The sequence below is a fragment of the Mytilus californianus genome, unplaced genomic scaffold (assembly GCF_021869535.1).
Source record: "Mytilus californianus isolate M0D057914Y unplaced genomic scaffold, xbMytCali1.0.p SCAF_3, whole genome shotgun sequence".
Lineage (NCBI taxonomy): Eukaryota > Metazoa > Mollusca > Bivalvia > Mytilida > Mytilidae > Mytilus > Mytilus californianus.
Window position 1 is genome coordinate 21,962,760 of NW_026262679.1, and position 27,874 is coordinate 21,990,633.

Consider the following 27,874-nt stretch of genomic DNA (forward strand, 5'->3'; position numbering starts at 1 on the left):
TACAGTCAAAACATTACATTAGCAAATATTACATATTCTCTTACACCAGCAGGTTTTTTTGTGTTTAGATGAGAATTAGAACAAAAAAGTAGCCACATGCTTTTCTATTAAAAATAATATTAATATAAAAATCAATTAAGGAAGGATAATTTTTTAGTCATCAATTAAACCTCCACCCAAAAAGATTGCTCTTGTTATAAAGGCCACTTATCAGATATAATGTTAATTTTGAAAAGTAATTTGAACACTTTTTTCACATGTTCAATTTGACACGTGTAAACAAATTTTCTTGCAAGTGTTACATTCTGTTTTATATTCTACTATAGAAGCCTACAGCTTCTTGGTTACAGATGAATATCTTATTCTACAGGCTAGTAACGACTTTTTTTATTTTACAGTTGTGTAATTTTAAATCATTGTCACTTGTACAATTCTACTCATGCGTGCATATATAAAACTGTGCAAACCTATATTCTGTCATTTTATCCTAATGCCAGAATAACACAGAAGTATATTATAATTGCTGAATCAGCAGACGGGAATCATGTCTAATATGTCTCTTTCTGAAAACTCTGACTCCAGTCTTTCACAAGACAGCCAATTTGCTGACATTACATTAATTTTAGTGTCTGGGGATGAACCTAGTTTCTCAGGATTCTCACATGTGGCTGAACCAGTCCATATTTCACCGCCTAAAAAGAAGAAATAATTGTCGTTGTAGTTACCCCAGAAACGGTAAAGAAATTTAAAAAGACAAACGAGGAACCTACATTGGCTAAAAGTAAACAAAACATTTAAAGAGCCCTGAAAAGTATAAAAAAAAAAGAAAGCTGCCGTTAAACAGTCTAAGAATGTTCCAAAGGATTTGCCTTCTACCTCGTAAGGTAAAGAGAAAAGATGAATTCAGAAGAATTTATTCCAAGTTGAAACTTTTGTTAGACAAGCATAATAATAATGCCAGAAGAAGTTTTGACGGGAGTGCACTGGAAGTAATGGACGATGAAGGTGAAGGTCCAGTAGATTTTAGTCAATATGACATATTTGGTGACAAAAACAATAATGAAGATGAGTATCTTGATTTAGAACATAACAGTGAGGAAGAGTACTCATATGCTATACCGAAATTTTGAAGATGATGACAAGTGTGGCAATGAGACGCATAAGAGTATTGCTGCTCTTGTGAACGCCGTTACAAAACACAAGTATGTGATAACTGAAATTGCAAAAGATTATAGAGTCCCATCAAACAGTAAGTCGATGGCACATCCTAAGGTAAATTCTGAGATTTGGCACCTGTTAACTCGTCAGGCAAAGGGTAATGATTTATCATTCCAAAAAGTAAAATCACAAAAATACTGAACTCCGAGGAAAATTCAGTCGGAAAGTCCCTAATCACATGGCAAAATCAAATGACAAAACACATCAAACGAATGGACAACAACTGTCATATTCCTGACTTGAACTGTCATATTCCAAACTATACAGAAAATCCCTGGGTTTGGTATTGTTCCTGTAATGTGTACTACATAAGCACTAACAAAACCTGATGCATTTAGAATGAGAGTCGATACTAACAATTCTTTGTCAATGTTAGGTGCAGTTTTCTTTGAAAATTCTTATGTGAGACGCATGACATTAAAATTAATCATGGATCAGAAGTATCACCAACTTTCCACCATACCTTAATTTTTGTCCCTGAATATTTGTTTGGAGACGATGTATCAAAAAAAAAGGTGAAGGATATTAATGATGCCAAGCAAATGAAAGTTGTTAATTCAGCAACTTAAAAAAACTGGAGACAAGGGTGTTGCAGCTATGGTTGCCCCCAGGTGTAAACAAGGGCTGATGAAGATACCAAAACGCAGTTATGTCCAAAGAGGCATGAGGAACTCCCGCATCCGAGTGAGAGCTGGTTACAGAAACCTCAAAGGTAGGAGATATTAGATGTAATCAACCAACAATCTTGCTCTTTTATAGCAGTTTCTATACGTTTTGGTTTTAAAAAATTTGGGATAATATCATATGATCCTTGGATTCTCAGTTTAGTTAAAAACTGTTATTAAATTGAATTTGAGAGTAAATCAGTTCAGTATTTTGCACCGAAATCTATGGAGTTTTACAAAACTGAAACAGAATTAATTGATAATGAAATTTAAATTTTATTGTCAAAAAGAGCAATACAAAATTCAAAACATGAGAAAGATGAATGTTTCTAATTTTTTTTTTGTTCAGAAGAAGAATGGCAAATTTAGGCCATTAATAAATTTGAAAGGTCTGAATAAATACGTGCAATATTTTCATTTCAAACAGGAAAATTTACAGTCTGTTTTGTTGAGAATTGCAAAGAATCATTATTTTACATCCATAGATTTGTGTGTTGCAATTTTTTTCATTTCTATGCACAACAAATGTAGAAAATATTTGTAATTTGTTTTAAAGGTTCAGATTTATGAATTAACTGCTCTTTGTTTTTGGTTAGCAAGTGCACCTAGAATTTTTACAAAACTTATGACCTGCCCTTGGTTAATAGCCCACCCATATTATGCACAAATTAAATGAGTTTTCCTTTCTCATCTTCTTCAGGGTACTTTGAAATGAGACAGAATATAGGTGTGTATACTGTAGAATAAGATATGTATCTTTGTTCTTTATAGCCTTCGGCTTCCTTACAGAACGTCCATCATCCATCACACCCTATGAATGCTTGAATGATGGACCATTTTAACTACAGAAGCCGGCAGGCTTCTCATGTTAAATATAAATATCTTATTCCTACTGGCTGTAGACGACCTTTTTTACAGGTAAATACAGGTAAAAATATATATCAATCAGAAATGGATTTGTCCTGTGCTCAGTGAGCCGTGTACTATAAAACCTAATGATATACTCGAATCGGCTTCTTTTTATTCCAAGGCTGTAAGACACGTGTTAAACTTACAACTTATCTACTGACTCAGCTTTTACCAAACGCGACACGTGCTTTCAAGTTGTGGACATTGTGGCCATGTCCAGTTTTTTGTGTGATTCAGAGTCCGACCAGGACCGTCCTCTTAATCTTAAGTGACGAGAAAGCAGACATTATGAAATTATTCGCTTCAGACGAAGAAAGTTGCTCTGAGTTGTCTGCACCGTGTGTACCGACAGGTGAGAATAGTGTTGATAAACAACAAACTAATGACCCTAAAAAGTCGAGCGGTCCCCGGAAGGGTCCTGGTAAAAACCACGATGGGAAGGCCCCACTAAAAAGAAGTAGAGATAACTCCGGTGGTGATGCGTTGCAGTCGACTAGTAAAGCTAGTAAAAGACCCACCCTACAGAGGTTAGGAAAACCGAGTTTATGAATTTGTAGTCTTCTTGAAGACTTTTTAGACTATAAGGCAAATACTAATCATTTTAATGCAAGTCCCGACCAAGTGAGTGCACTGCAAAAAGAACCGGAAGTGAATAGTGAATTTGATGGTTTTGATTTGTTATCGATTAAAGGGGCCATTACTGAATCTTTTCACGAGGAAATGAGTTTATTTCAGATTTGTTTCTAGTGAAAAAGAAAAATGTTAAATTTAGACCTGTTTAAAATTTGGTGAGACTTAACCATTTTGTGAAATATTTTCATTTTAAAGAAGAATGTTTTCAAACAGTTCTATGTGGGCTTTCTAGATGTGAATTTTATACTTCCATTGATTTGCGTGATGCATATTTTTCAATTTAAATTCATGATGATGATATAAAATATTTATAAATTTTTTGTGGAAGGGTCAACTATTCGAATTTACTTTTTTGGCTTGAGCACTGCTCCTAGAATACTTACAAAAGTTATGAAACTTAATTTTTCTTATATCAGAAGCATGGTCACAGGTTCTTATTTTTGCATAGATGATTTTCTGTTACTCGAATTTTCAAGCAAAATTTGTCAAGATAATACTGATTCTTTTACTCCAAATGATGAGATCACTAGGTTTTACTACTAATGAGGAAAAATCTGTTCTGGTTCCTACGCAAAGGATAACTTTTCTTGGTTTCATTATTGACTCTGTTGAGTTCAAGAAGAAAAGATACAAAAAACAATTGTAAGTAAAAAGCTACCTACAATAAGAGAGTTAATTACACTGGTTGGAATGTATGCATCGGCATAAAATGCAGTTCTTATGGCTCCATTATATTATAGATACCTTGATATCGATAAGAGTAAGGCTTTGAAGGTTTTTCATGATGAGTATGATGCAAAAACAATATTGCCTGTACAAGCAAAACAGGATATACAGTGGTGGATAGAAAAATTGAACTTGCAAATGGAAAAATAGTAAATTTTGGCTCACCGAGGCAGAGTTGTATACAGATGCCTCTGGTTTAGGCTGGGGTGCAGTTTTTGGTCAGTCGAGTACTCAATGTAAATGGAACAAGGTTGAACAAAATTTGCATATTAATGTTCTTGAGTTATTAGCAGTAAAATATGGCCTTGTAAGCCTTTGCAATGAATTGCAATGTTTACATATCTGTATAAAATCTGACAATGTAACAACAGTTAGTTACATTAATAATATGGGAGGCAGTGTTGTATCACCGTTGAAAATTTGAAGAGATATTTGGGTCTGGACAACAAGTAGAAACTTGTATTTATCTGCTGTTCATGTGCTTGGTGTTGAAAATGTTTTGCAAGATAATTTATCTAGACAATTTAGTGATTCCCCTGAGTGGATGTTGAATAAAGAGGTTTTTTATGCAATTTGTAGTAATTGGGTTGTGCCAGAAATTGATTTACTTGCCAGTAGGTAAAATAAACAACTAGACAAATTTGTTTCATGGTTCCCAAACCAAGATGATTTAGCCTGTGATGCTTTTTCTCTATATTGGAATGATTATTTACCACATATTTTTCTTCTTTTTAGCATTATCCAGAGAGTTTTGAAAAGAAATACAGAAAGAAAATGTGAGATTAGCATTTTTAGTTACTCCAATGTGGACCACACAGCCACGGTATCCAAAATTATTGAATTGTTTAGTAGATTTCCTAAGGAAACTTCCTTTCAAAAAAGATCTGCTTATGTTGGCTCACAACAATACATTACATCCAATGAACCAAACAAAACTATTCTTAGTCGCCTGTTTAATATCAGGAGATCCCTTAAAAGTAAGGGAGTTTCAAAAATCGCTAGTGGCATTTTGTTGGGGTCATGGAGACCATCCACAGCAAAACAGTATAACTATCAGTTGTCGAAATTGACACTTTGGTGTCATAAATGGAAAATTAATTCCACTTCAACCTCTGAAATTCTGATTGTGAATTTCCTTACACAGAGAGCACAAACTCTAACAAGTTTAGATTTGAAAAATATGTCAAAAATAAGAAAAGTATTTCTGTTATAGTTACAAGTTTGCAAAAAACTTCCAAAGTTAGTAGAGTAAGCCAAAAGATAGATTTGATTAAGTTTGACAGAAGAAAATTATGTCATGTCACTAATTTAATATATTATCTTAAAGTGACAAAAAAACAAAGAAAATCTAGTAATGTCTTGGTTTCATTTAAAACTTTTAAAAAATTTCAACTTCAACTTTTGCCGGATAGTTAAAGTTAGTATTACAGTTTCAGGAATTGAAATATCCTTATTTAAGGCTCACTCCTCCAGAGGAGCTTTAACTTATGCTAAATTCAGGGCTGGAATATCATTAAATGACATTCTTAAAACTGCAAACTGGCGTTCAGCAAAAACATTAAAAAAATTCTATTACCGATTCCAGATAAATGATAGAAATCAGCAATCTGATGAACATGTTGTTAAATTTTCTAATGTAGTTTTATCTCAGTAAATGGAAATTTATTTTACAGTATTTTGAGGATGCATCATGGTACAATTACTTTGTTGTTGCTGACCAGGACAGTCAGCAAGTGATGATTATGTATAAATGTACTACAGTTATGATGATTTTGTGAAGATGTGCTGCAATTTAATTTACTAGGACTAGATATGGAATTGGATTACATACACATGTGGGATGTTGTTATATATACTTGAAATGTTATATCCATTGTGGATTGTTTTGACTATTATAATTGGAAACATGTATTTGTCAATGAACTTATCACAAGATGTTTATTGAGCAGTGATGTTTTAGACAATGACTTGTGTTTTAGACTGCTGATGTTTGAATTATTATTGATAATAATAACATATTAATTTATTTGTTGTTCCATTTATTGGTTACTTTAAAGATTCATATTCAACTTGAGAAGCCTGTCGGCTTCTGTAATTAGAATGGCCCATTATCCAAGCATTTTTTTTGTCAAGTCTGATACTTGGTAGTATTTTCCTGCACATTTTTTAATGTTTGAGGAATTTGAAGTATTTGGTATGTCTATGTGATAGATGTTTTTTCTGGAGTCATAGCATTTTGCATTTGATTAGAAAGAAATAGTGGAGTGCCAATGATGACAAAACTTGTGATTTTATTTTTTCCAAACCCGTTAGATTTGATACCAATAAATGATGTTTGCACTTGCCTTCTGTGTGTTTGCTTTAAAAAGAGACAGAATAAAATATTCATATTCAACCCCTTTTGGCTTCCTTCTAGAATGCCTCTTTTCCATCTCATCCTCCAGATACTTGGATAATGGGCCATTTTCAAACAGCACTTTAAAATAAATAATGTGTTACATCTAAAATTTCTGAACTAAGATTAGTTAATAGAATTTCAACTTTTAATCTTTTACACTTGTTAGTGAACAAAAGGTTTTATCATAAAGATTATCTATTGATGTAAATGTATATCTTCATTATTCCTTATTTTAAAAAATGATGGCTAAATGTGGTTGAGACAAGATATGTTGACACTCCAAATTCCCGCTTAAACACAAGACAGTGGGCATTATTAAAACCCTCATTAAACATCAGAAAATGTGATGCATTAAGCTATTGATACATTTATAATATTCTATATTCATTGAAACAGCACCTTTTCAGAACTTGCAAAATAGCAAGCTTTACAAAATAACCAAAATAGTCAAAATGTCATTACCCTTTTATCGCACCCAAATATCATAGTCTGAAAAAAATATTCTTTACCCTTGAATCATACCATCACAGATGTTTGGATTTGATTTATAATGAACACAGTGTAAAAAATATGACTAGGTAGTTACAAACATAATAAACAAAGTTTACACTTGTGTATAATTATAAAAGATTGTAACAAATAAGCATAACAAATATGGGCTGATATTAAAAATCTGTTAACACCACATTATTATAACAAATATTAATGCCACTTATAATATCAACAATATACTATGGTCATAATAATATCTGTTGTCAGACCTTATCTTGATTACTGTAAAAACAAAAATAAGAGAAAAATTCACACTATTACATGATAAAAAACTTTAGTACAAAATCATAAAAAAGTATAAAAAATGTGGATAAAGACTTTTCAATTGTAGAATGATGTACTTCACCATTCTACATAAATGTATTGGTTGGAAAATAGCAAAAGCCTTTGTTAATGTTCATGTAACTCCTAGTGCAACAAGTTAAAACTTATTCAAAACTTGATAATCATAAAGTAATACCTATGTTTACTACAAAAATTCATCATCAGACATTATATTTACTTCATTTCAAATACATATTTAAGAACATGCATACATTTTGGGACTTCTTAAAATACAAGGTCGAGTATTCAATCACTATTTCCTGAAAAAAGAATATGCAGTTTTCCATTGAAATTGGAGATAAGCGGTGTCAATTTCCATTCTTACTTTCTGAGGTAATTTAATTGAATGAAATGCAATTAAGGACCCAGATCAATTAAAAATATTTACTATCAGTTAGTTTTGAAATAATCAAAAGAAATACTTCAGTTTGTAGGCTCAAATATTGTGGTATGTGGCCTTTTACTGATTTGCTTCAGCATAATCTTTGTCAAAGTCATGAAAAATTTTGACCTCATGCAACTGAAAAATATTCTTCAAACAAATATAAATGCAGACTTCAATCAATACAATATTTGTAGATATTAAAAATTTTAAAAAGATCATAAAATTTTAACAAAAACTATAACTTGTCAATGTTAAAAATGTGTAGGGACCACATAAATTTAACACATCAATGCTACTTATAATAAAATATAGATAACACAATATCAAAGTACAATTTTGATCAATCTTTTTTTAAAGTTTGGTTACCCTGATTTTTTGTTCATGCAAAAACATTAAAATTCTTAAAAAAACAACTTCTAATGATCCCATTAAGAGAAAAACAAAATAAATGGAGAATGTGTCTATGGGCCACAGATGCCCCCACTTGTAAATATGCATGAGTCAACTTCCATATACAAATGCAGGATTCACGTAGTTAAGACTGTTTTGTGATTATAATCATAACATTTTGTTGAGGCAAACTAAAGTTAGAGAACGGAAACGAAAAATTCAGCAATTCTTATGTTTATAAAGAGGCATAACTCATGAACGGTAAAAGTGACGCCATTATAACATTTGGTTGAGGCAAACTAAAGTTCGAGAAGGGAAACCAATTTTCTGGAAGGACGGGACCGTCAGATGGGATGGACAAGGGTAACACTTAATGCCCCCTCCGCTATAGCAGGGGCATAAAAATGCACATAATTGCTTAGGTGACCGATTTACTAAGGGTCAAGGATAAATTTTGAAAAGTTAAAAATTAACGTTTACTTGATAAAGAAAATAATTTATCAACATTTTTATCTACAATAAATCAATGAAGAAATGTGCAAAGATTGAAAAATTAATTTTGCATGGCTTTAAAAGTTACCAATTTTTGGAAAAAGAATATCAACAAGTTCACATTATGCAACAAAATCAATTCCTCAATAGATTTACATATACATAAAAAATAAACATCACTTGGCAAAATGAATTAAAATAATGTGCACTTTAGTTGGATTACATATATGTAAAATCACATGTCTGTAAAAACAGAAATCTAACTAATCATACACTAAACATACACTAAACTTCTAATACCTCTTTCTCTCTATCACAAACTTTCATTTACCACTAAAACATAACAAGCAACTAATTAATCAATAATAATAACATCACAGTCCCCTGTAGAACTACCAGATTGTTTAGATTGAGAAAATTTAGCTTTTTTGGTGAAAGTAGTAAGATCAACATCACACATTTGATTAGAACTGCCAGCATGTTTAGCTATAGAAGATCTAGACTTTTTTGGTTTGGTGACAGTAGTATTATCAACATCACACATTTGATTAGAACTGCCAGCATGCTTAGCTACAGAAGTTCTAGACTTTTTTGGTTTGGTGACAGTAGTATTGTCAATAACCTGCTCTGACCAACTTTTAGCATTTTTCATTGGAGGGGTTGGTGACCTCCTGGCCTTTTTTGTGATTGCAAAGCAGTCTGTAATAGACCTCTGTCCCTTATCATTTTTGGTATCTTTTCTCTTCTTTCCTGAAAGAAAAATGAATCATTTTATTGTAAGAAATGTCAAAATTAAATAATAGACCTTTGCTATTTTGGAATCTGCGACACTTGACCAGAGATATTGCGACACTTGACCAGAGATATTGCTACACTCGAAGAATTGACTTAAGGCAACAATTCCTTTTGCATTGTTGCCTCAGACATTTTCTCTTATGACGTCAAATTTTACAGGAACATCAATGATGGCCTGTGATGGTCAGTAATGGCGGACAAATAGCGATAAGGTGTATAATATTAGATGCCACTTAAAAAAATGGTCTTTCAGACAAAAAGTAAGAACCATGAGTTTTGGTAAATAGGCAAAAGAGAAGTCTTTATTTTATGCTCAAACTACCTCTTAAAAATCTTCAACATATAACCATAAATTATCTTAAGTTGATGGAACACACCTTCACTTTTAAATTATGATCAGTTTATACATAATTGGTTTTTGAATTGATAACTGTTGTTATTTTTATAAGTTAAATGGTTCAACTGAATTATGTCAGGTAAACAGACATGGACCCTTATAATCTAGGTGATGTTAATTCATGTAAGTAAATAGCATTTGTACTTGTGTATTTATTTTCACAAATATAAAAACATACTGTAAAATATGGGAAAAAATAACATATAGTACTCTTAAATAAAACAAGATTGCTATGCTTTGTGAAATATTTCCCACTACTGTGAAAATGATGAATGAATTGGTGTGTCACAAGAAATCATGTTGATACTTTAGTCAAAATATGTTCAAATTCCCATCATAATACCAATAAAAATTGTTGAATAATAATGGGGGTATAATATGGTCAACTACATTTGATGGCAAACAATCCTACCAAGTATGTTAGTTTTCTGTCCAACAGTCTCAGGGGAGCCCCATTCACCAGGTGTCAATGTTACAATACTAAAAAAAAATTCAAAGTCCCATAACTCCTGTAAATAAACTGTTGACACAGAGATATATGGTTTTGTAATTTTGATAGTATAATGCAAATATTGAAATTAAAATCGCAATATTTAAACATGAAAACTACGCAAATCATTCAACGGATCATGACTAAAGGTGCAGAGCAAAATAACCTCCATGGAAATGAGAAAATGCCAGCACTTATAAAACTGCATACCAATTACCATTGACCTATTATAAGTTGTTCCCTTTAAACAAACCTTATCACAAACTTTCAAAGACAATGGGGAGTGGGAACATATAATCTCCATGGAAATGAGACTTCCAAATGCCAATACATCAGCATACCAAATATCATTGACTTAACATTAGTGGTTCATCTTAAACTGAGCTAATCACAAATTTTAACATGTAAACTATGCAAAACATTGAAAGTCAACAGACCATGACTGAGGGGTTGGGGCCAAATAATCTCCAAGTAATCAGATGTGCCAATGCTAGTACAACTGCATACCAAATATCATTGACCTACCACTAGTGGTTCCCCATAAACTGACCTGATGACAAACTAATAAATTGTTAACAGTCTCGTTTATTTACATCGTCAACACAAGACAAATAAATGGAGAATGACAGATGGACACAGACGATGCCCCCGCTTGCATAAAACACCATAAAGGGACATAACATGAGAAATGTAAAAGTGACGCCACCCAAATTTGAACTTGATCTGTGTTTTATGGTAATAAGCATTGTGTATAAGTTTCATAACATTTGGTTGAGGCAAACTGAAGTTAGAGAACGGAAACAAAAAATTCAGGAATTTTACCATTTATAATAAATAAAAGTTCAGGACATACGGACGTACAGACAGTCAAGGGTAAACCTTATTGCCCCCTCCGCTACAGCTAGGGCATAAAAATGTTGAATCAGAATGTAGTATAATGTGGTCACCTACACATAATGTCAAACAATTCTACTAAGAATGAGTGCTTTCTGTAAGGTCTCAGAGGAGCTGCCTTCACAAAGTGTTTTGGACAGATGAACGGATGAACATTACTATATCCCTGCTCAGGGAGCATGGCAGGGCTCAAGATGTGGGACAGTATGTTACAATTTTGATCCGAATTTAACATACTAACATTATCAATTCAATTTAAAATACATGAACTTAAGACAAAAAAATTTGGTCAAATGATTTAAAAAAACAACTCAATCAAACCTTTCTTATTGGCATTTTTTTCTTCGAGTTTACGAAGCTTTTCTTCTTCTTTTCTCTGGTTAAAATCGTGTAACATACTGGGATAGCGCCTGGAGAAGTTTTCTTCTGACACTGTTATTTCCTTCGAATTCTCTGTATTGGTATCGATTCCTGTTGGATACATAAACATAATGATTTTAGAGGAAAGCTAAAGAAACAAGAGTTTCTCAGAATCAGTCAATTTGTCATAAAATGAACCATGCATAGCAACACATGACCAATCTTACCATGTAGTTTTAAAGATGTGGTGCTAAATAGCAAAATGTCTTGTTTTTTTTTGTTTTATGGTTAATCTGTCATTGACTTTGATCACAAATATCCTTTTAGCAAATAACAAGAATGATCAATATATTTGTTCTATACATCTACATGTATTGTAAATTTTCCATTGAATAGTATTATATTGTAACTATAAATTTACACTAAACAATTGCCTAGGAAAACAGCAATAAAATGATTATCAATGGTCTTTCAAACTCAAGGATGCTTTTCTGCTATATCTCATCTCAGGGTTGTCCCAATTCGATGAGATTGTAGCTGAGAAATACCCTCTCATTTGAAAACCCATTGATAATCTATAAATATCAAAACATTTATTTGCCAGGAGTTTAGACAAGTTGTGATTTTTAACAAAGACTACAAAAATCTGCCATCAAATTACTTATACACACTTAAATATAAGCAGCAATAACAATTGACAGGCTTATTGTCATGTGGCAGGGTAATTTTCAAAATTGTCCCTATTAATCTTAATCAATGAAATAACAAAATATACTGAGAAAATCATAAAATAAAACATTTTCATTTTATTTTTAAATCTATAATATCATATTACATTGTTTTTTGAACAACCCAATTGTGATGATTCTATCAATAAATATATTAAAATTTAAATACTATTTTTATACTAAATATTGCAAAACAAATAAAAATCAATTTTGGTCATAGCAATACAGACACAAAACAAACCGAAGAAAAACTCAGCAATATTAAGATACATGTTAAAAACAGTTATTGGTCTCCTTTCCTCAGTTCTAATGACTCTTTAATAAAAGAAACGACTGCTTTTATATCATTGGGTGTTGATGGATTTAGTATAATTGAGAGTTTATTGGTTACGTTAAGTGTATTAAAATTGGCATATTTTTCGATATAATATTTTAAAAAGGTTTCTCTATTATTTTTATTAATTTTACAGCTAAAGAAAAATGGAATTCATCATCTAAGATATTACAAATTTTACATTTTCTTTCATTTCTTGGTATTTTTGTACATCTTCCAGTTTCTATTAAAAGACAATGATCGTTGATTCTAAATTTGGTTAACATTTTTCTTGTTTCTTTGTTTGGGTGAGATAGGTAGTATTCCATTTAGTTATTTATATTAGATTTAAGAAATTTATATAGATATATTTTATTATTTTCATTCAGGTTGTTTATTTTATCATTAATAAGAGTTTGATAATAGTTATAGAACATTTTTTTCAATTGGGACTTGGTTTTAACTTTTTAGTCTGTTTTAAAGTTTTAGTTTCTTCAATAAGTTTGATGTCAAAATTTATTTCTTGTGACACATTTTTTACAAAAGTATACCAAGAGTATGTTCCTTCATTACCTAAATTTTTAGTTAGGTTAAATGCTTCATTAAGAAGTGGGTTTAGATTTTCATTATTTAATCTAGATAGGTACACAATGGTTTGGGTTTTTATAAAAGTTTCTAATAGCAGAAGTATTAGTTCATTTCTTACAGCTACATTTGTTGAGCTTCTTGTTTATTTTGTTCCCAGTGCTTTTTAAACACAAGAGTGCACATGCTGAAATGTCTCGCCTTCTTTACTAATCATTGATATTATGTTGATAGTCCTAAATATAAAGCTTTATTAAAACCGTCACATAAACTTAACATTAACCAAGAAAACTAAACATTGACAATGAACCATGAAAATGAGGTCAAAGTCAGATGAACCGTGCCAGGCAGACATGTACAGTTAACAATTCTTCCATAAAACAAATATAGTTGACCTATTGCTTATAGTTTAAGAAAAACAGACCAAAACACAAAAACTTAACACTGAGCAATGAACCGTGAAAATGAGGTCAAGGTCATATAAAACCTGCATGACTGACATATAGATCATAAAATATTTCCATACACCAAATATAGTTGACCTATGGCATATAGTATTAGAAAAAAATACCAAAACGCAAAAACCTAACTTTGACCACTGAACCATGAAAATGAGGTCAAGGTCAGATGACACCTGCCAGCTAGACATGTACACCTTACAATCATTCCATACACCAAATATAGTAGACCTATTGCATACAGTATAAGAAAAACAGACCAAAACACAAAAACTTAACTATAACCACTGAACCATGAAAATGAGGTCAAGGTCAGATGACACCTGCCAGTTTGACATGTACACCTTACAGTCCTTCCATACACCGAATATACTAGACCTATTGCTTATAGTATCTGAGATATGGACTTGACCACCAAAACTTAACCTTGTTCACTGATCCATGAAATGAGGTCGAGGTCAAGTGAAAACTGTCTGACGGACATGAGGACCTTGCAAGGTACGCACATACCAAATATAGTTATCCTACTACTTATAATGAGAGAGAATTTAACATTACAAAAAATGTTGACTTTTTTTTCAAGTAGTCACTGAACCATGAAAATGAGGTCAAGGACATTGGACATGTGACTGGCGGAAACTTCGTAACATGAGGCATCCATATACAAAGTATGAAGCATCCAGGTCTTCCACCTTCTAAAATATAAAGCTTTTAAGAAGTTAGCTAACGCAGCCGCCACCGCTGCCGCCGCCGCCGGATCACTATCCCTATGTCGAGCTTTCTGCGACAAAAGTCGCAGGCTCGACAAAAATGCAGCTGGGTTTTTTCTTAAATACTTTTATCAATAAAATGAATGATGTCTGGTGTTAAGTTATTTTTGTTAGCTCACAGTTTAGCTAAATAAAATTGAATATAATTGTCCATATAACATATTTCATTTTTAAATTTTAAAAAGGGTTTATTTCTTTTACTGGGGTTATTGTGTAATATCATGGTTTTAGATTTTTTTATATCAACTGTTTATTGCCATTTATCACAATATTCAGAGAGATTATTCAAGCTATTTTGCAGACCATTTTCACTTTCTGATAATATAATTAAATCATCTGCAAATAGGAGACTTCCTATGTCTGAATTTATAAGTTTTACAAATAAAACATAAAATTTAAAAAAATTAATTTCATGGCTGATCATTGAAAAGTGTTAATAAGTAGTACATACTTAGTTTCGTCCACTCAACAATAACAGAAGGAGTCTTTTTCAATATACTCTTTCTAACAATTCTGTAAAAAAAAGTATGGAAAATATAAAACAACTATAAAATGATGTGTTTTAAGACATGAATGTCCTAACTTCAAAAGAATTAAGTGTAACAAGGTAACTTATTGACAAATTCAAGTAAGAACTTACAAGATTGTTCAATTCTAAAATTAGAACATAATCATATATAACAGTGACTTATTTAAGCCTAAATATCAGAGAAAAAAAGAATAATTAAAGGGATCGAGTTGAAATGTTGCAGAATGGATTTTTACTGTGTAATATAATGGTAAAACTGAAGTATTGTTGAAGTATTATCAGGGTTATTGGAGAAGAAACAATCACAAAAATGTGCATAATTTAAGCATAAAAAGTAGGTATTTCAGCATAAATTGTTGTAACTTTGCTATATACAAAAAATTTGTAGAAGTAAAATGATGTATTAAAAAAAACATAGTTAGGTTCTGAGAAAAGGACTTTAAACAGAGAACTTAATTCAGCTGAACATATATGTCCATGATAACTACATCCATGACATGGTATAAAATTACTTTTGTGGATCTTGTCCAATTTCCTTCTGTTACAGTGAAATCTATGGTATTAAGATTCAGTTTACCCAACCTTAGGTTTCAGATACAGTTAACTCTTGTTGTTTCGAAATTCCGTTGGCCGGAAATTTCGATTGAGTCGAAGTTTTCCCGTAGTCTCCAACTTTGTTCGATATAAATATATGTATTTCGACTCCTGATGAGTGGAAATTGGATGAGTCAAAACTTCGGTTGACTCCAACCAAACTTACGGTCCCAAGGCTAACAAAGGCATTCAAAATGCATTATTTATCTCGAAGTAATACACATATCTCAAAACATGACCTCGGGGATTTAAATGATATGACAATACACATGTAATTGAATTTCCGGTCACTGACCACTGCATTGATTTATGACATTCTATTTCTACGAGTTTTTGGTTAGATTATCTTTCATCACCATGACAAATAATTAGTGATACATTGTTATGGTTTATGAAAAATTATTCAAAATGTTATAAAAACAACTAATCGTAAATATACAATAATGAGCTTGGTTGTGCATAAAGTAGGGATTAAGACTTAGTGATTAACTCAAAACTTCTCAATCAGCGTCTTTAATCTGTTTGTATTTTATCTTGCAGAAAAAGATTGAAAAAAAGGAAAAGAAAAAGGAATCTAAATTTTCTAAAATTTCTTGTATACGAAAATGAACAATTTGTCAACTAAATTTTAAATAAATCACGCTTAGATCAATTGGAAATTTTACTATCGGCTAAAACCACAGGAAAATATCGTAACTGTACAAAAAATAAATAAGAGACCAAAAATCATATAATTTTATTATAATGATAAAAGACCATTACATACAGATACATCTATATCAGACATGAATATCGATCCCCTACCCATATTCATCTGGATTTATTCTAGTCTTACCAAGCTAAGCAAGAGTTGTGTCCCTTTGGTCTGTCAAACTTCCGGTATTTGTTTGAGTTGAACTACGGGTATCTCGAAATATTTCTCTGGTCCAGATGACTTCGAGATAACAAGAGTTGACCTTCTTAGATTACTCAAGAATATTTGTAGTGTGTCTTGAAACATCTGTTCTATTTATAAAGAATTCAAGTTTATTCTGGTTCATTTTAGAAAGGTCTTACTGAATTTTTTATTAAATATTTCAGATTTCTTTTTTTCTGCAATAATTGCTAAATACTCTTTTTACATACCATATGCATTCAATCTTTAAGTAATATATAAAACAAGAGTGCACACGCTGAAATGTCTCGCCTTCTTTACTAACCATTGATTTTATGTTGATAGTCCTTAATACAAAGCTTTACTACAAGTAACACATAAACTTAACATGATCCAAGAAAATGAGATCAAGGTCAGATAAACCAAACGAGAAATACATGTACACCTTACAATCATTCAATAAACAAAACATAGTTGACCTATATATTGCTTATTGTTTCTAAGAAACAGTCTTAAACAAGAAAACTTAACATTGACCAATGAACCATGAAAATGAGGTCAAGGTCAGATGAACCATGCCATACAGACATGTGCACCTTACAATCAATTTAGGCATTAAATATAGTTGACCTATTGCTTAAAGTATCTAAGAAACAAACTTAACCATGAAAACTTAACATTGACCAATGAACCATGAAAATGAGGTCAAGGTCAGATGATACCTGCCAGACAGACATATACACCTTACAATCCTTCCATACATCAAATATAGTTGATCTATTGCTTATAGTTGAAGAATAACAGACCAAAACACAAAAACTTAACACTGAGAAATGAACCGTGAAAATGAGGTCAAGGTCAAATAAAACCTGTGAGACTGACATGTACATCATAAAATATTTCCATACACCATTTATAGTTGACCTATTGCATAAAGTATTAGAAAAAAAGACCAAAACTCAAAAACTTTACTTTGACCACTGAACCAAGAAAATCAGGTCAAGGTCAGATGACACCTACCAGTTGGACATGTACACCTTACAATCATTCCATATACCAAATATAGTAGACCTACTGCTTATAGTATCTGATATATGGACTTGACCACGAAAACTTAACCTTGTTCACTGATCCATGAAATGAGGTCGAGGTCAAATGAAAATAGTCTGACGGGCATGAGGACCTTGCAAGGTACGCACATACTAAATATAGTTATCCTATTACTCATAATAAGAAAGAAATTAACATTACAAAAAATGTTGACTTTTTTTATCAAGTAGTCACTGAACCATGAAAATGAGGTCAAGGACAATGGACATATGACAGACGGAAACTTCGTAACATAAGGCATCTTTATACAAAGTATTAAGCATCCAGGTCTTCTAGCTTCTAAAATATAAAGCTTTTAAGAAGTTAGCTAACGGCGGATCACTATCCCTATGTTGAGCTTTCTGCGACAAAAGTCGCAGGCTCGACAAAAATATGTTTAATCACTTTCAAACTATGTGTAAATATTTGCTTAACCTTTCCAAATACTCCTTGCAGGTCATATATCTAAAACTGACTAATGTACCTTTCAGGTTGAAGTTTTTCTAATACTGCCCATTCCATACCATTAACCTGTAGAATGACTAGAAGTTCAGATATTTTATTAAAGAATTCAACATTTGCCCATCGTATATGGTTTTGGATAAAGGTTTTTAGACTGGATACATTGACTGGCTTCCATTCCAGTAGAGGTAATGGTAATTCTTTTGTTGACTGCAGAAATTCATCAATTATCTGTAATAGAATTCTAAGATGTGATTTTTTTTCTTCAGTAAAAATTAAACCAAAGTAGTGTAATCTGTTAACTTTCATATGCTTTATGATTAGTGAAAATATGTAGCATCCCTTATGGTCATAAAAGAATATCGGCGTACTCAAAATGATCAAAATGAAATTTAATGAAGGCAATATGCAATGCAAGTAAAGTACTCAACAGTATAATATAATTGAATTCTGTATCTTTTTCTTTGCAATGCAAGTACCCGGTATAAATATTTTACTAAATATTACTGTATAAAAAAACTTGCAATTCTTAAAAATAAGTTCAAAGTACTTCATTTGATGATACAGAAAAAAGAATACTTCTTCAGCCTTAGTTTGTTATGATTTATAACTAGAATCTATATTTCTTCACATATATAATCAACATACACTATGAACATCATGTAGAAGAACCCTAAACAAACCAGAAAAGTGAAAGAAAGTTTTAAGGTTTAATCTATATAGCATGTTATCTATGGTGAGTTTATCGTAAATTCATAAACAAAATTTCATGTTTTTATTATTCTAAAGTTTGCCACAGGGCATGTTTAGCAAAAAATTAAACTTATATTTCAAATTTTGATAGCATAATTCGTTATGAAGCATTACCTGAAATCACAATAATAAATCTCACATTTTTTCCCCATTATTCAACAATTGCAATAATAAGTGCATGGAAGCATTTCTGAATGTATAGTCATAGTTTAAGGTACTTAGTCTGAATTCTTTCATCAAAGGTATTTTTATCATTTTATACAATATCATGAGTCAGAAAAGTTTTATTTCTCTTAAAATAACTGTAAAAACTGTAAAAGATTAGTAAGAAATTCTAGTACACATCCAAGGCTCACTGTATAAACGGAAATGTTGTTAACCAATATTACAGGTATATTTACTGCATGAGAAACCGATATATTCAAAAAAGGTAAACTAAAAATTGTTATCTTCTTATTCATTTATATGACTAACAATAAAAGTGTGCATCAGGGTAAACTTATGGGTCTTTGAAATAAACTTATTCTAAAAGGTTACCAATTCAACACTGTAATTAGATCTTTGAATATTGTTTTTATTGGCACTAACATTGATTTTGTTATCAGTAAATTAAAATCAAACTAATTATTATTTCTATATACATATGCACATTCATGGCTCTACAATCTGTCGATACCTGTATCTTGGCATTGCATAAGGTCATGTTTTTCTCCGACTGTTAATGATGTCTTTACTAAAATCCAGTGGATGTTGGATGTGTACTGATTGATATTTTAGTCTTAGATGCATGATTTTTTTATTAATTGTTATTGGCTTTGAACTGGCTGTCAGTAACTGCGAGTACTCTCAGATCTGTACTTAGTGTCTTTTTTGTTGTGGGGATGTATAAATATCCTGCCACGTCCGGTCTGTGTTCTTGTTAGATGTCTTTCTACTTTGTATCGATCTGATGAGTTGAGCTCTTTTCAACTGATTTGTATAGTTCGTTCTTATGTTGTACTGTTAAACCACTATACCAGGTCAAAATGGTTTAACTAGTTTAACCCTGCCACATTCTGTATGTGCCTGTCCTAAGTCAGGAGCCTGTATTTCAGAAGTTGTTGTTTGTTGCTGTATATCATATTTGTTTTTCGTTTTTTGTTTTATACATAAATCAGGCCATTAGTTTTTCTCGTGTGAATTGTTTTACATTTGTCAATTAGGGGCCTTTTATAGTAGACTATGCAGTATGGGTTTTGCTCATTGTTGAAGGCCATACGGTGACCTATAGTTGTTAACTTCTATGTCGTTTGGTCTCTGGTGGAGAGTTGTCTCATTGGCAATCATACCACATCTTCTTATTTTTATATTGTTGTATAAATATAGATTGAATTTCTACCACTACATCAAGTGGGATACCATATTTCTCCACTCCAGACAGTTTTTAATTTAAATTTAAAACATGAGGCTTACCGAGCATTTTAAATATTGTAATTTTATTGGTCGAGAGTGGAAAAATATTGTATTGCACCAGATTAAGTGGTTGAATCTGTTTCTCTAATTTTTAGATGATATGCAGACAAAAATTGTCACTGATCTGCAAACAGATGTGTTCTTTATATGTGATGTCATCAGACATGGTCCCTTTTTTTGTAATGTCACAATATAAAATTCAGAGGAAAGCAAGATAATTTGATGTCATAATTGACCAATGAAGAATTGAGATCAAATGAACCACATGTTGATTATAAAAAAATAATCAACCAGTTGGGAATACATACCATTTGATTAGGAAAACCTGGATCTCTCAAAGCTTTTTCTCTCATTTTCAATTCAAACTTATGGAGATCAACATTGCAACTATCACATGTACAGCTGATTTGATTATCTGAGTCACATGACTGCTTTGTGTCACATGGTATACAACCATTCTTAAAATGGTCAGGCTTAGTACCTGTTTAATTGCAAAGCAAAATCTAAATATAGGTGACATGAAAAACTAATCAATTCTTATCATAGTTATTAAATTCCTATAAAGATACTGTGTGCTCATTATATCTACAATTTAAAAAAGACAGCATATTATCAATAAATTTTCTAAGTTGTTTTAAACCTATATATAGCTAGTTGACTGAATTATCCTGCAACTGTTCTTTTTGTTTCTGTAATGCTAGAAGAGCAGTAACTCTGAGGATACTTTTATAATATAGAATTTCATTTAGTCATCTGAACCCATTGTTCTAGAAGACCTCATATGGCTGAATAGAATATTTATCTGACACAGACATCTCAAGCATTTTCAGGCTGTTTTGAAGAATGTAACATACCAGAGAAAAAATCTGTGGAAAAGTTCTGATTGGCACATAGATAAAACTTCTAATTATTACAAGAAACAATTTCTTATGACATAATCACTGTTGAGTATTTAAGTCAATGCTGAATTTTATGTAAAAACTACTTGAATTTGGTCACTGAACATTAAACATAGATCAAATATAAACTTCATAATGAACCTGATGTAATCTACACTTGATCTCACTAAAATATCTCTATTGCAAGACCATCATACGATGATTATCCACATTTTCTTCCAAATTATTAATTGAAGCCTATTAAAGTCTGATAGGAGCTATTTAGATATATTCAATGTTTTAGATATTTCTACATTCCTGCCTTTAAATTTTAAAAATGTTTAGGCTTGAGGGTTCCTAATGAAGGAAATTCTAGAAAAGTGCTTTTGAAACACAACATTTATAAAGTGCTTTTGAAACACAACATTTATATAGTGCTTTTGAAACACAACATTTATATAGTGCTTTTGAAACACAACATTTATAAAGTGCTTTTGAAACACAACATTTATATAGTGCTTTTGAAACACAACATTTATAAGGTGCTTTTTCATCTAATAGTTGTTGACAGTAGATCTGACCAAGTGGAATTGCATGAATTAGTTGCCTGATCTAATTCTATCATAATTTGCACAAAGCGCTTTTGTTTAAACAATTTTTAAAAAAAATCTGTCTCTACAATATTTACATGTTCTATCAATCTTCACAACAGTTTAAAATCGTACCTAAATGTTTACACACAATACAATGTGATGGTTTCTTCTGTGGACTTTCTTTCACTTTCTGTAAAGTCTTTAACTCACTGTTTGTTCTCCAAGTCATGATCCTATGGATAATAACTATTTTAAATCATCTGTACATATATATAAAATAAAGAGATGTGGTATGATTGCCAATGAGACAACTATCAAACAGAGTCTGAATGAATCAGATTTAAGCAACAATAGGACAGTGTACGGCCTTCAACAATGAGCATAACCCAAACTGTATAGTCAGCAATAAAAGTCCTAGACATGACATTATGTGAAACAATTCAAAAGAAAAAACCAACAGCCTGATTTATGACAAAACAATAAAAAAAAAACAAATATGACAGACAGCAACAAATGATAACCACTGATTACAGGCTCCTGACTTGGGACAGGCACATATAGAATGTGGACGGGTTAAACACATTGAACATATGACATAGTGAATCTCATCAAGTAATTATAAACAACTTATGACTTCATGGTACAGGAATATCTAATTACTTGACTGTGTTCATGTTTGGGCTTAGTTTTTTTTGGTGAAAACACAATGAATTTGAGAAACTTAAATACTCTCATACTTTAAAAATTTTGTATAACTTACACTTAAAAACTGTACACTTTCCCAAAACTGATACTATAAATTTAGAAGTTTGTGCCTGCATTTATTATTGTGATTGTTGAACAAAGAACACAAATAAGAGATTAATTATTGGGATTTTTTTCAGTAAATTTAGCATAGACACAATGCTATCAACATTACAATTGTATGTTTTACATTTTTGTGAAACATATCCTGGCATACTTTTTGTAATGATAAAAATATTGCATACCTTTCTGAATTATCAGTATAGGCACCTAATCACCAAAATGTTTGCTTTAAAAATATTTTGAATTTTAGAATAATTTTGGTGCATTTTATTTTGACACTTTCATCATATGCAACAAATAAACTGAAATAAAACCACAGCCCAGTATTCATATTCAAGGTGTTTCAAAACAATTATTTTGATTCTAATAGGAGAAATATGGTAATTATAATACTGAGGCAAAGATAAATTTGCTGTGTGTGTGACTGTTCTATTTTACCCCCTTTAAGATAAAGCTTAAACATTGCCAACAAATATATGGCTTGCATGAATTATTTCTTCAATAACATCTTGAAAAAATGTGTCTAATCCTGATAATTTCAACCTAAACATTTGCAATTTTCAATTCATTTTTTTTTATTGGCTACTATTTACGGTAAAATCTACAGTTGACATGTCATCCCTTAGTTATGAGCTGCCACATTAACTTGCTGCAATCCATAAATGTGCAATTAATGCAATATAATATAAAATAAGTCAATACCTTTCTCAAAAACTTACTTTTTAATGATATTTTATCCGAAATTTGAAGCATACAAGAACCAGAATAACCTTCAGCTTAAGAGTTTTCATTCGTACAACATCATCTTTGACATGAAGTTAATGGGCCAAGATCATGCATGAAATTTCACAGAATTTTAATTTTATTTTAATTTACTACATTTTTTCCTAGCAATTATTGTTTTTGCTATGCAATAATAGCTCTATAATTTTTTTCTCAATTTCAATTTTCACACAGAGAAATCGACAGAGTGTTTGTTACCATATATGTATGTGGCTTTGCTTGGGGGTAAACTGTCATAAGCAGTCATAAATATGTACATCTCCAAGTCTGCGCTATATGTTGTTATATCGAGAACACGCTGTTGTTTACAAAGTGAAAGCAGCACATCATATAAGATTTTTTTATTTTCTTTCATCTTTACACTTAACCAATGTTATATGTACCTGTTCAGTGGGTCAACACCTAACTTTGTACAGAGTTGTACGAATTCATACGCCTTCTGTGCACCAACATTTTTAACACCATCTTTATCATAATCACATCCAGATAATAATGCCATGGCAACAAGACCTTTTCTGTCAACTTTTAACTTCTCTTCTATCTCAACCATATCATAACAATCTACAGTACCATCCTGAAAAATACATAAGGAGGGGGTGAAACTTAAAGGGTAGAAGTGGTCAAATTACAGAATTAAAAAAAATTTCAATGTTTAAATGATTATAAAGAAACAAAAAAATCACAGATCTAGCAAATTCTGGGAAAATTTCATTTATGTTTCAAAGTGCCTGACACAAATCAGGAATCTACAATTCAGTGGTTGTCATTGGTTTCAGTCTGCTATATTTGTTGTTTTGTTTATTGTTTTGTCATAAATCAGGCAGTTGGTTTTTTTTGTTTTTACTTGTTTCCCATTTTTCATGTCTGGGCATTTTATAGCTGGCTATAAACCATATGGGTTTTGCACATTGTTGAAGACCGTATGGTGACTTACTGTTGCTTAAATCTACTTCGTTTGGCTGCTGGTGGATAGCTGTCTTATTGTCTATCATACCACGTCTCCTTGTTTAATTTAAATGACAATTACCTCTTAAATATATAAATCAATTGATTAAGCTTTGCAATTCAACATGAACATAGACTCTATGTCATTGTACTATATAAGTAAAAAATTGTCTTAAATAAAATAATATCCCTCAACTCCTTAGTATTATACCTTTATATTAAGATAGAGTTGGAGCAAATTACACTTTGCTATTTGATATGAACATATGTTTATCAGTAAACATGTTTTCTATCGGTGTTGTGTTTCAAGTGAATTGTCTCTTTTCCTTAGCTAGTACTACTTCCCCTTCATTTATGTCTAAAACTTTTTTTACGGTGAGGAAAAACCCTTCTTTTCATTTGCCATAAGAAAAGGTCATAGGATATCAATTGTTATCTACATATTTGCAGTACCTCCTTTTTTATCCAAGTTAATTTTCATAATGTTATAATGATAAACTACTCACATTCATTTTGAAGTTTCTGTAGACTTTTTTAGCACCATATAACAGAGCATCTCCATCAGATGTCAATACACCATTTACTACCTACAAAATAACAGAAATTCATATAGTCATCAATGTATAGATTACTGTACAGTTTTTCTTTAAAAGTTATGTCTACTTATATTGAAGCAAAGAGATAGTCATTAGTTTTTTTCTACTTCAAGAATAGAGAAAAAGAAAAAAACAATTGAGTTATCTCCCTTCTATTAGTTAAAAATGTTGCCTCTCTGATAAAAAAAGTTTAAGCACTGCAGAAATCCACTCTCCTTTAATCTTAATAAAGTCCAGTCTTAGTCTTTATAAGATTACATGAATTATAAACTTCAACAAACTAATAAAAGTAATTTGTTTAAACTTTAGGCTTACAACATGTCATGCTTAAAATTGATGACCCATTGTTACTTGCAATATCCATCAGATGAAAGGTTATAAAGAAGAAAAAGATGGCCAACAAATGCTTGTATAAGGTAAAAAGTGCAATGATATTTTAGTCTTACATTAATTTTTTTTCATTTATTTGTTTTGGGCTTTGAACTAGCTTTCAGTAACTACTAGAATTCCTAGATCTGTACTTTCTGTCTTTTTTTGTTTTTGCTAGTTTATTGTGCTTTGTATTGATTTAATTAGTTAAGCCCTTTTCAACTGATTTTTTTATAGTTAGTTCTTATGTTGTACTGTTACACCACTGTCCTAGGTTAGGGGGAGGGTTTTGCGTCTGCAAACATGTTTAAACCCGCCACATTCTGTATATGCCTGTCCAAAGTCAGGAGCCTGCTATTCAGTGGTTGTTGTATCTTGCTTGATATTTAATTATTATTTTTTGTTTATAGTTCTGTACATGTCCTGCTGTTAGTTTTCATTTTTGAATTGTTTTACATTTGTCATTTCAAGGCCTTTTACAGCTTACTATGTGGTCTGGGTTAAGCTTATTGTTGAAGGCAGTCAGTGGCCTATAGTTTTTATCTTCTAAGTCATTAGGTCTCTTGGGGAGAGTTGTCTCATTGGCAATTATACCACATCTTCTTATATTTATAAAAACAGTATGTTCTTAAATACTCACACCAGCATGATTAAGTTGAGCACACAAAGCCTCAGCTTCTCCAACACTCTGTATACATGGTAAACCAAGGTTGTTCAAAAACTCCCTGCACTAAAAAAATACAAAAGACTTGTTTTAAAAGTCAGCTGATTAACATGAAAAAAAGGGAAGGTTGATATTTAAAGGAAACTAGCTATATAGTGTAACACCACATCATGACCATATGCCGTGTAACCAAGCCTCAACAATTGTACCACAACTGTGCCAAGTCAGTGGTTGTCTTATGTTGTATATCTTAGGGTCTTTTGTTAATAGAAGTAGGTGTTGATGGAAGATCTTTGTAAGTATCTGTAAAATTTATCAATAACTTTTTTTACAAGAGGAGAAATTTGTATAGACACCTGTCTGCTGTCAAAGACTATATGTTGACTTCTAGATGTCTTTGGCTAAGTTGTGTCATTGGAGTGTTGTCTCATTGGTGTATCCCCCTCATCTCCTTTTTAATAACTGTAAACTCAAACATGGATGCAGGGTTGACAAAGGTCATAGAATAGTTGACTGCACTATAAGTATCCATATATACATAGTAAAGGTTAAGTTTAAAATTGCTTTGTACTAATTGTAAACAAATGGATATTTAACAAATCATACACAAAAAATATACATAGTCATACATGTAATTAAATTGTTGTTTGAATGGAACCATCAGTTGTATACTTTTATATAGACTGTCTTATGATATCATCTAGTGATGTTTCAGTCTGGACTAGAAATGGACGTGGTGGTTATTAACTCACATGTCAACTCATTACTAATAGACAGACAGGTAAAGTTGAACTAGACTGCCATGTCTGATTAGCTAATAATAAAATAAGAGTAACTCTACATATATCATATTTATACATGTCACTTTTTGACTATCTACATACACGTTTCTCCATAGACTAATGTGACCGGAGTTGTTTGCAGTACTGTGATTTTGACACCCAAGCTTTAGAGTAAAGAAATTTCGTCTTACTTTTTCAGATATAGATTTCAATCCTATTCTATCTAAGCTTGTCTCTCTGTTGTTATTTCTGTGTACCAAAGCTGCCTTTTTTATTTCTGGTGCTGTTCCATCTTCAACAAATACCAGTTTGATGCCATGCTTCATAAAGAATGTTGTTCTGTAATATAAATTCCTGCAAAAAAAAACATTAGTCGACTTTTTTAAGTCTACCTTTAAATTCTAGTGAAGAATATTAAGTCGATGAAAGCAAAATATGTTTATTTTATTATGGACATATTGTATGTTCTAAATTAAAGTTAAAACAGTTAATTCAAATAAATCAAACTGAATTGAAGAATATTTAATCCAATAACATTTGATCATGATTTCAAGCTTAAGTGAATAAAGGAACAGAATAATTTAAAATATTATTAAATAATTACTTGAGGTATAGATTTGGTATTGATGGTGCTATTTGTATTTTCCTCAGTTCACAGATCCAGGAACTTAAATCTACTGCAATGGTTTGGCCATGTAAACTGGAAACAGGTAAATCATACTGACAAGTATCTGTCAGCAAGGTCCATAGCTTTGTAACTCCCATTGTTACACATCACAAGTGGTAACATGTTTGGTCATGTATACTATCTATCACCAAGTTCCATAGTGTTGTCACTCCCATTGTTAACATCACATTTTTCAAGTAATTCTGTTGTTTACCTTGAAATGAAAGTAAAGGAAATATTATGGTACAGGTAGTTGCACTTTTTTAAATCCCTTTTTCTATAATTTTCTTAAAAAATCAGTAATGTACATTATAAACTGTATTTACATGTAGATTATTGAGGAAAATGTCTAACAAGTACAGTCTATGATTTTATATTATTAAAATCAACTGTGCTTGGTTTTTTATAAATCCTATCACCTATTTGCCCTATCTTAAAACTACAGTTCTAAATTTGACAAAGACAACTTTTTCTGCATTGGTCCAAATGATTTCACAATAAATGTATGCAGTTGCCCTTAATGTGTCTTTTTGTTACATGTATTTGCGTCATTGG

General features: G+C 31.4%; 1 protein-coding gene across 1 annotated transcript; it reads right to left on the bottom strand.

Annotated features, from left to right (window-relative positions):
* Positions 1–2,139: 2,139 nt before the first annotated feature.
* Positions 2,140–27,529, bottom strand: LOC127734122 (flap endonuclease GEN homolog 1-like). The gene is made up of 11 exons (XM_052243795.1): positions 27,257–27,529; positions 26,844–27,006; positions 25,847–25,936; positions 24,748–24,828; positions 23,680–23,870; positions 21,839–21,939; positions 20,544–20,716; positions 18,053–18,261; positions 14,934–14,995; positions 11,590–11,739; positions 2,140–9,442 (listed from the first exon to the last, which is right to left on the bottom strand). Exons 1-11 carry the CDS (start codon positions 27,415–27,417, stop codon positions 9,048–9,050), a joined length of 1,776 nt encoding a protein of 591 aa, XP_052099755.1. The 5' UTR covers positions 27,418–27,529; the 3' UTR covers positions 2,140–9,047.
* Positions 27,530–27,874: the final 345 nt, after the last annotated feature.

Bases quoted from the DNA above. Each gene is read 5' to 3' on its own strand.
- LOC127734122 (XM_052243795.1), bottom strand. From the start codon at position 27,417: ATGGGAGTTACAAAGCTATGGACCTTGCTGACAGATACTTGTCAGTAT. The intron at 25,937-26,843 runs GTAAGACGAAAT...GTATTTTTTTAG, and splicing joins TGAAATCTATATCTGAAAAA to TGCAGGGAGTTTTTGAACAA. The intron at 23,871-24,747 runs GTGAGTAGTTTA...TGTATTTTTCAG, and splicing joins ACAGAAACTTCAAAATGAAT to GATGGTACTGTAGATTGTTA.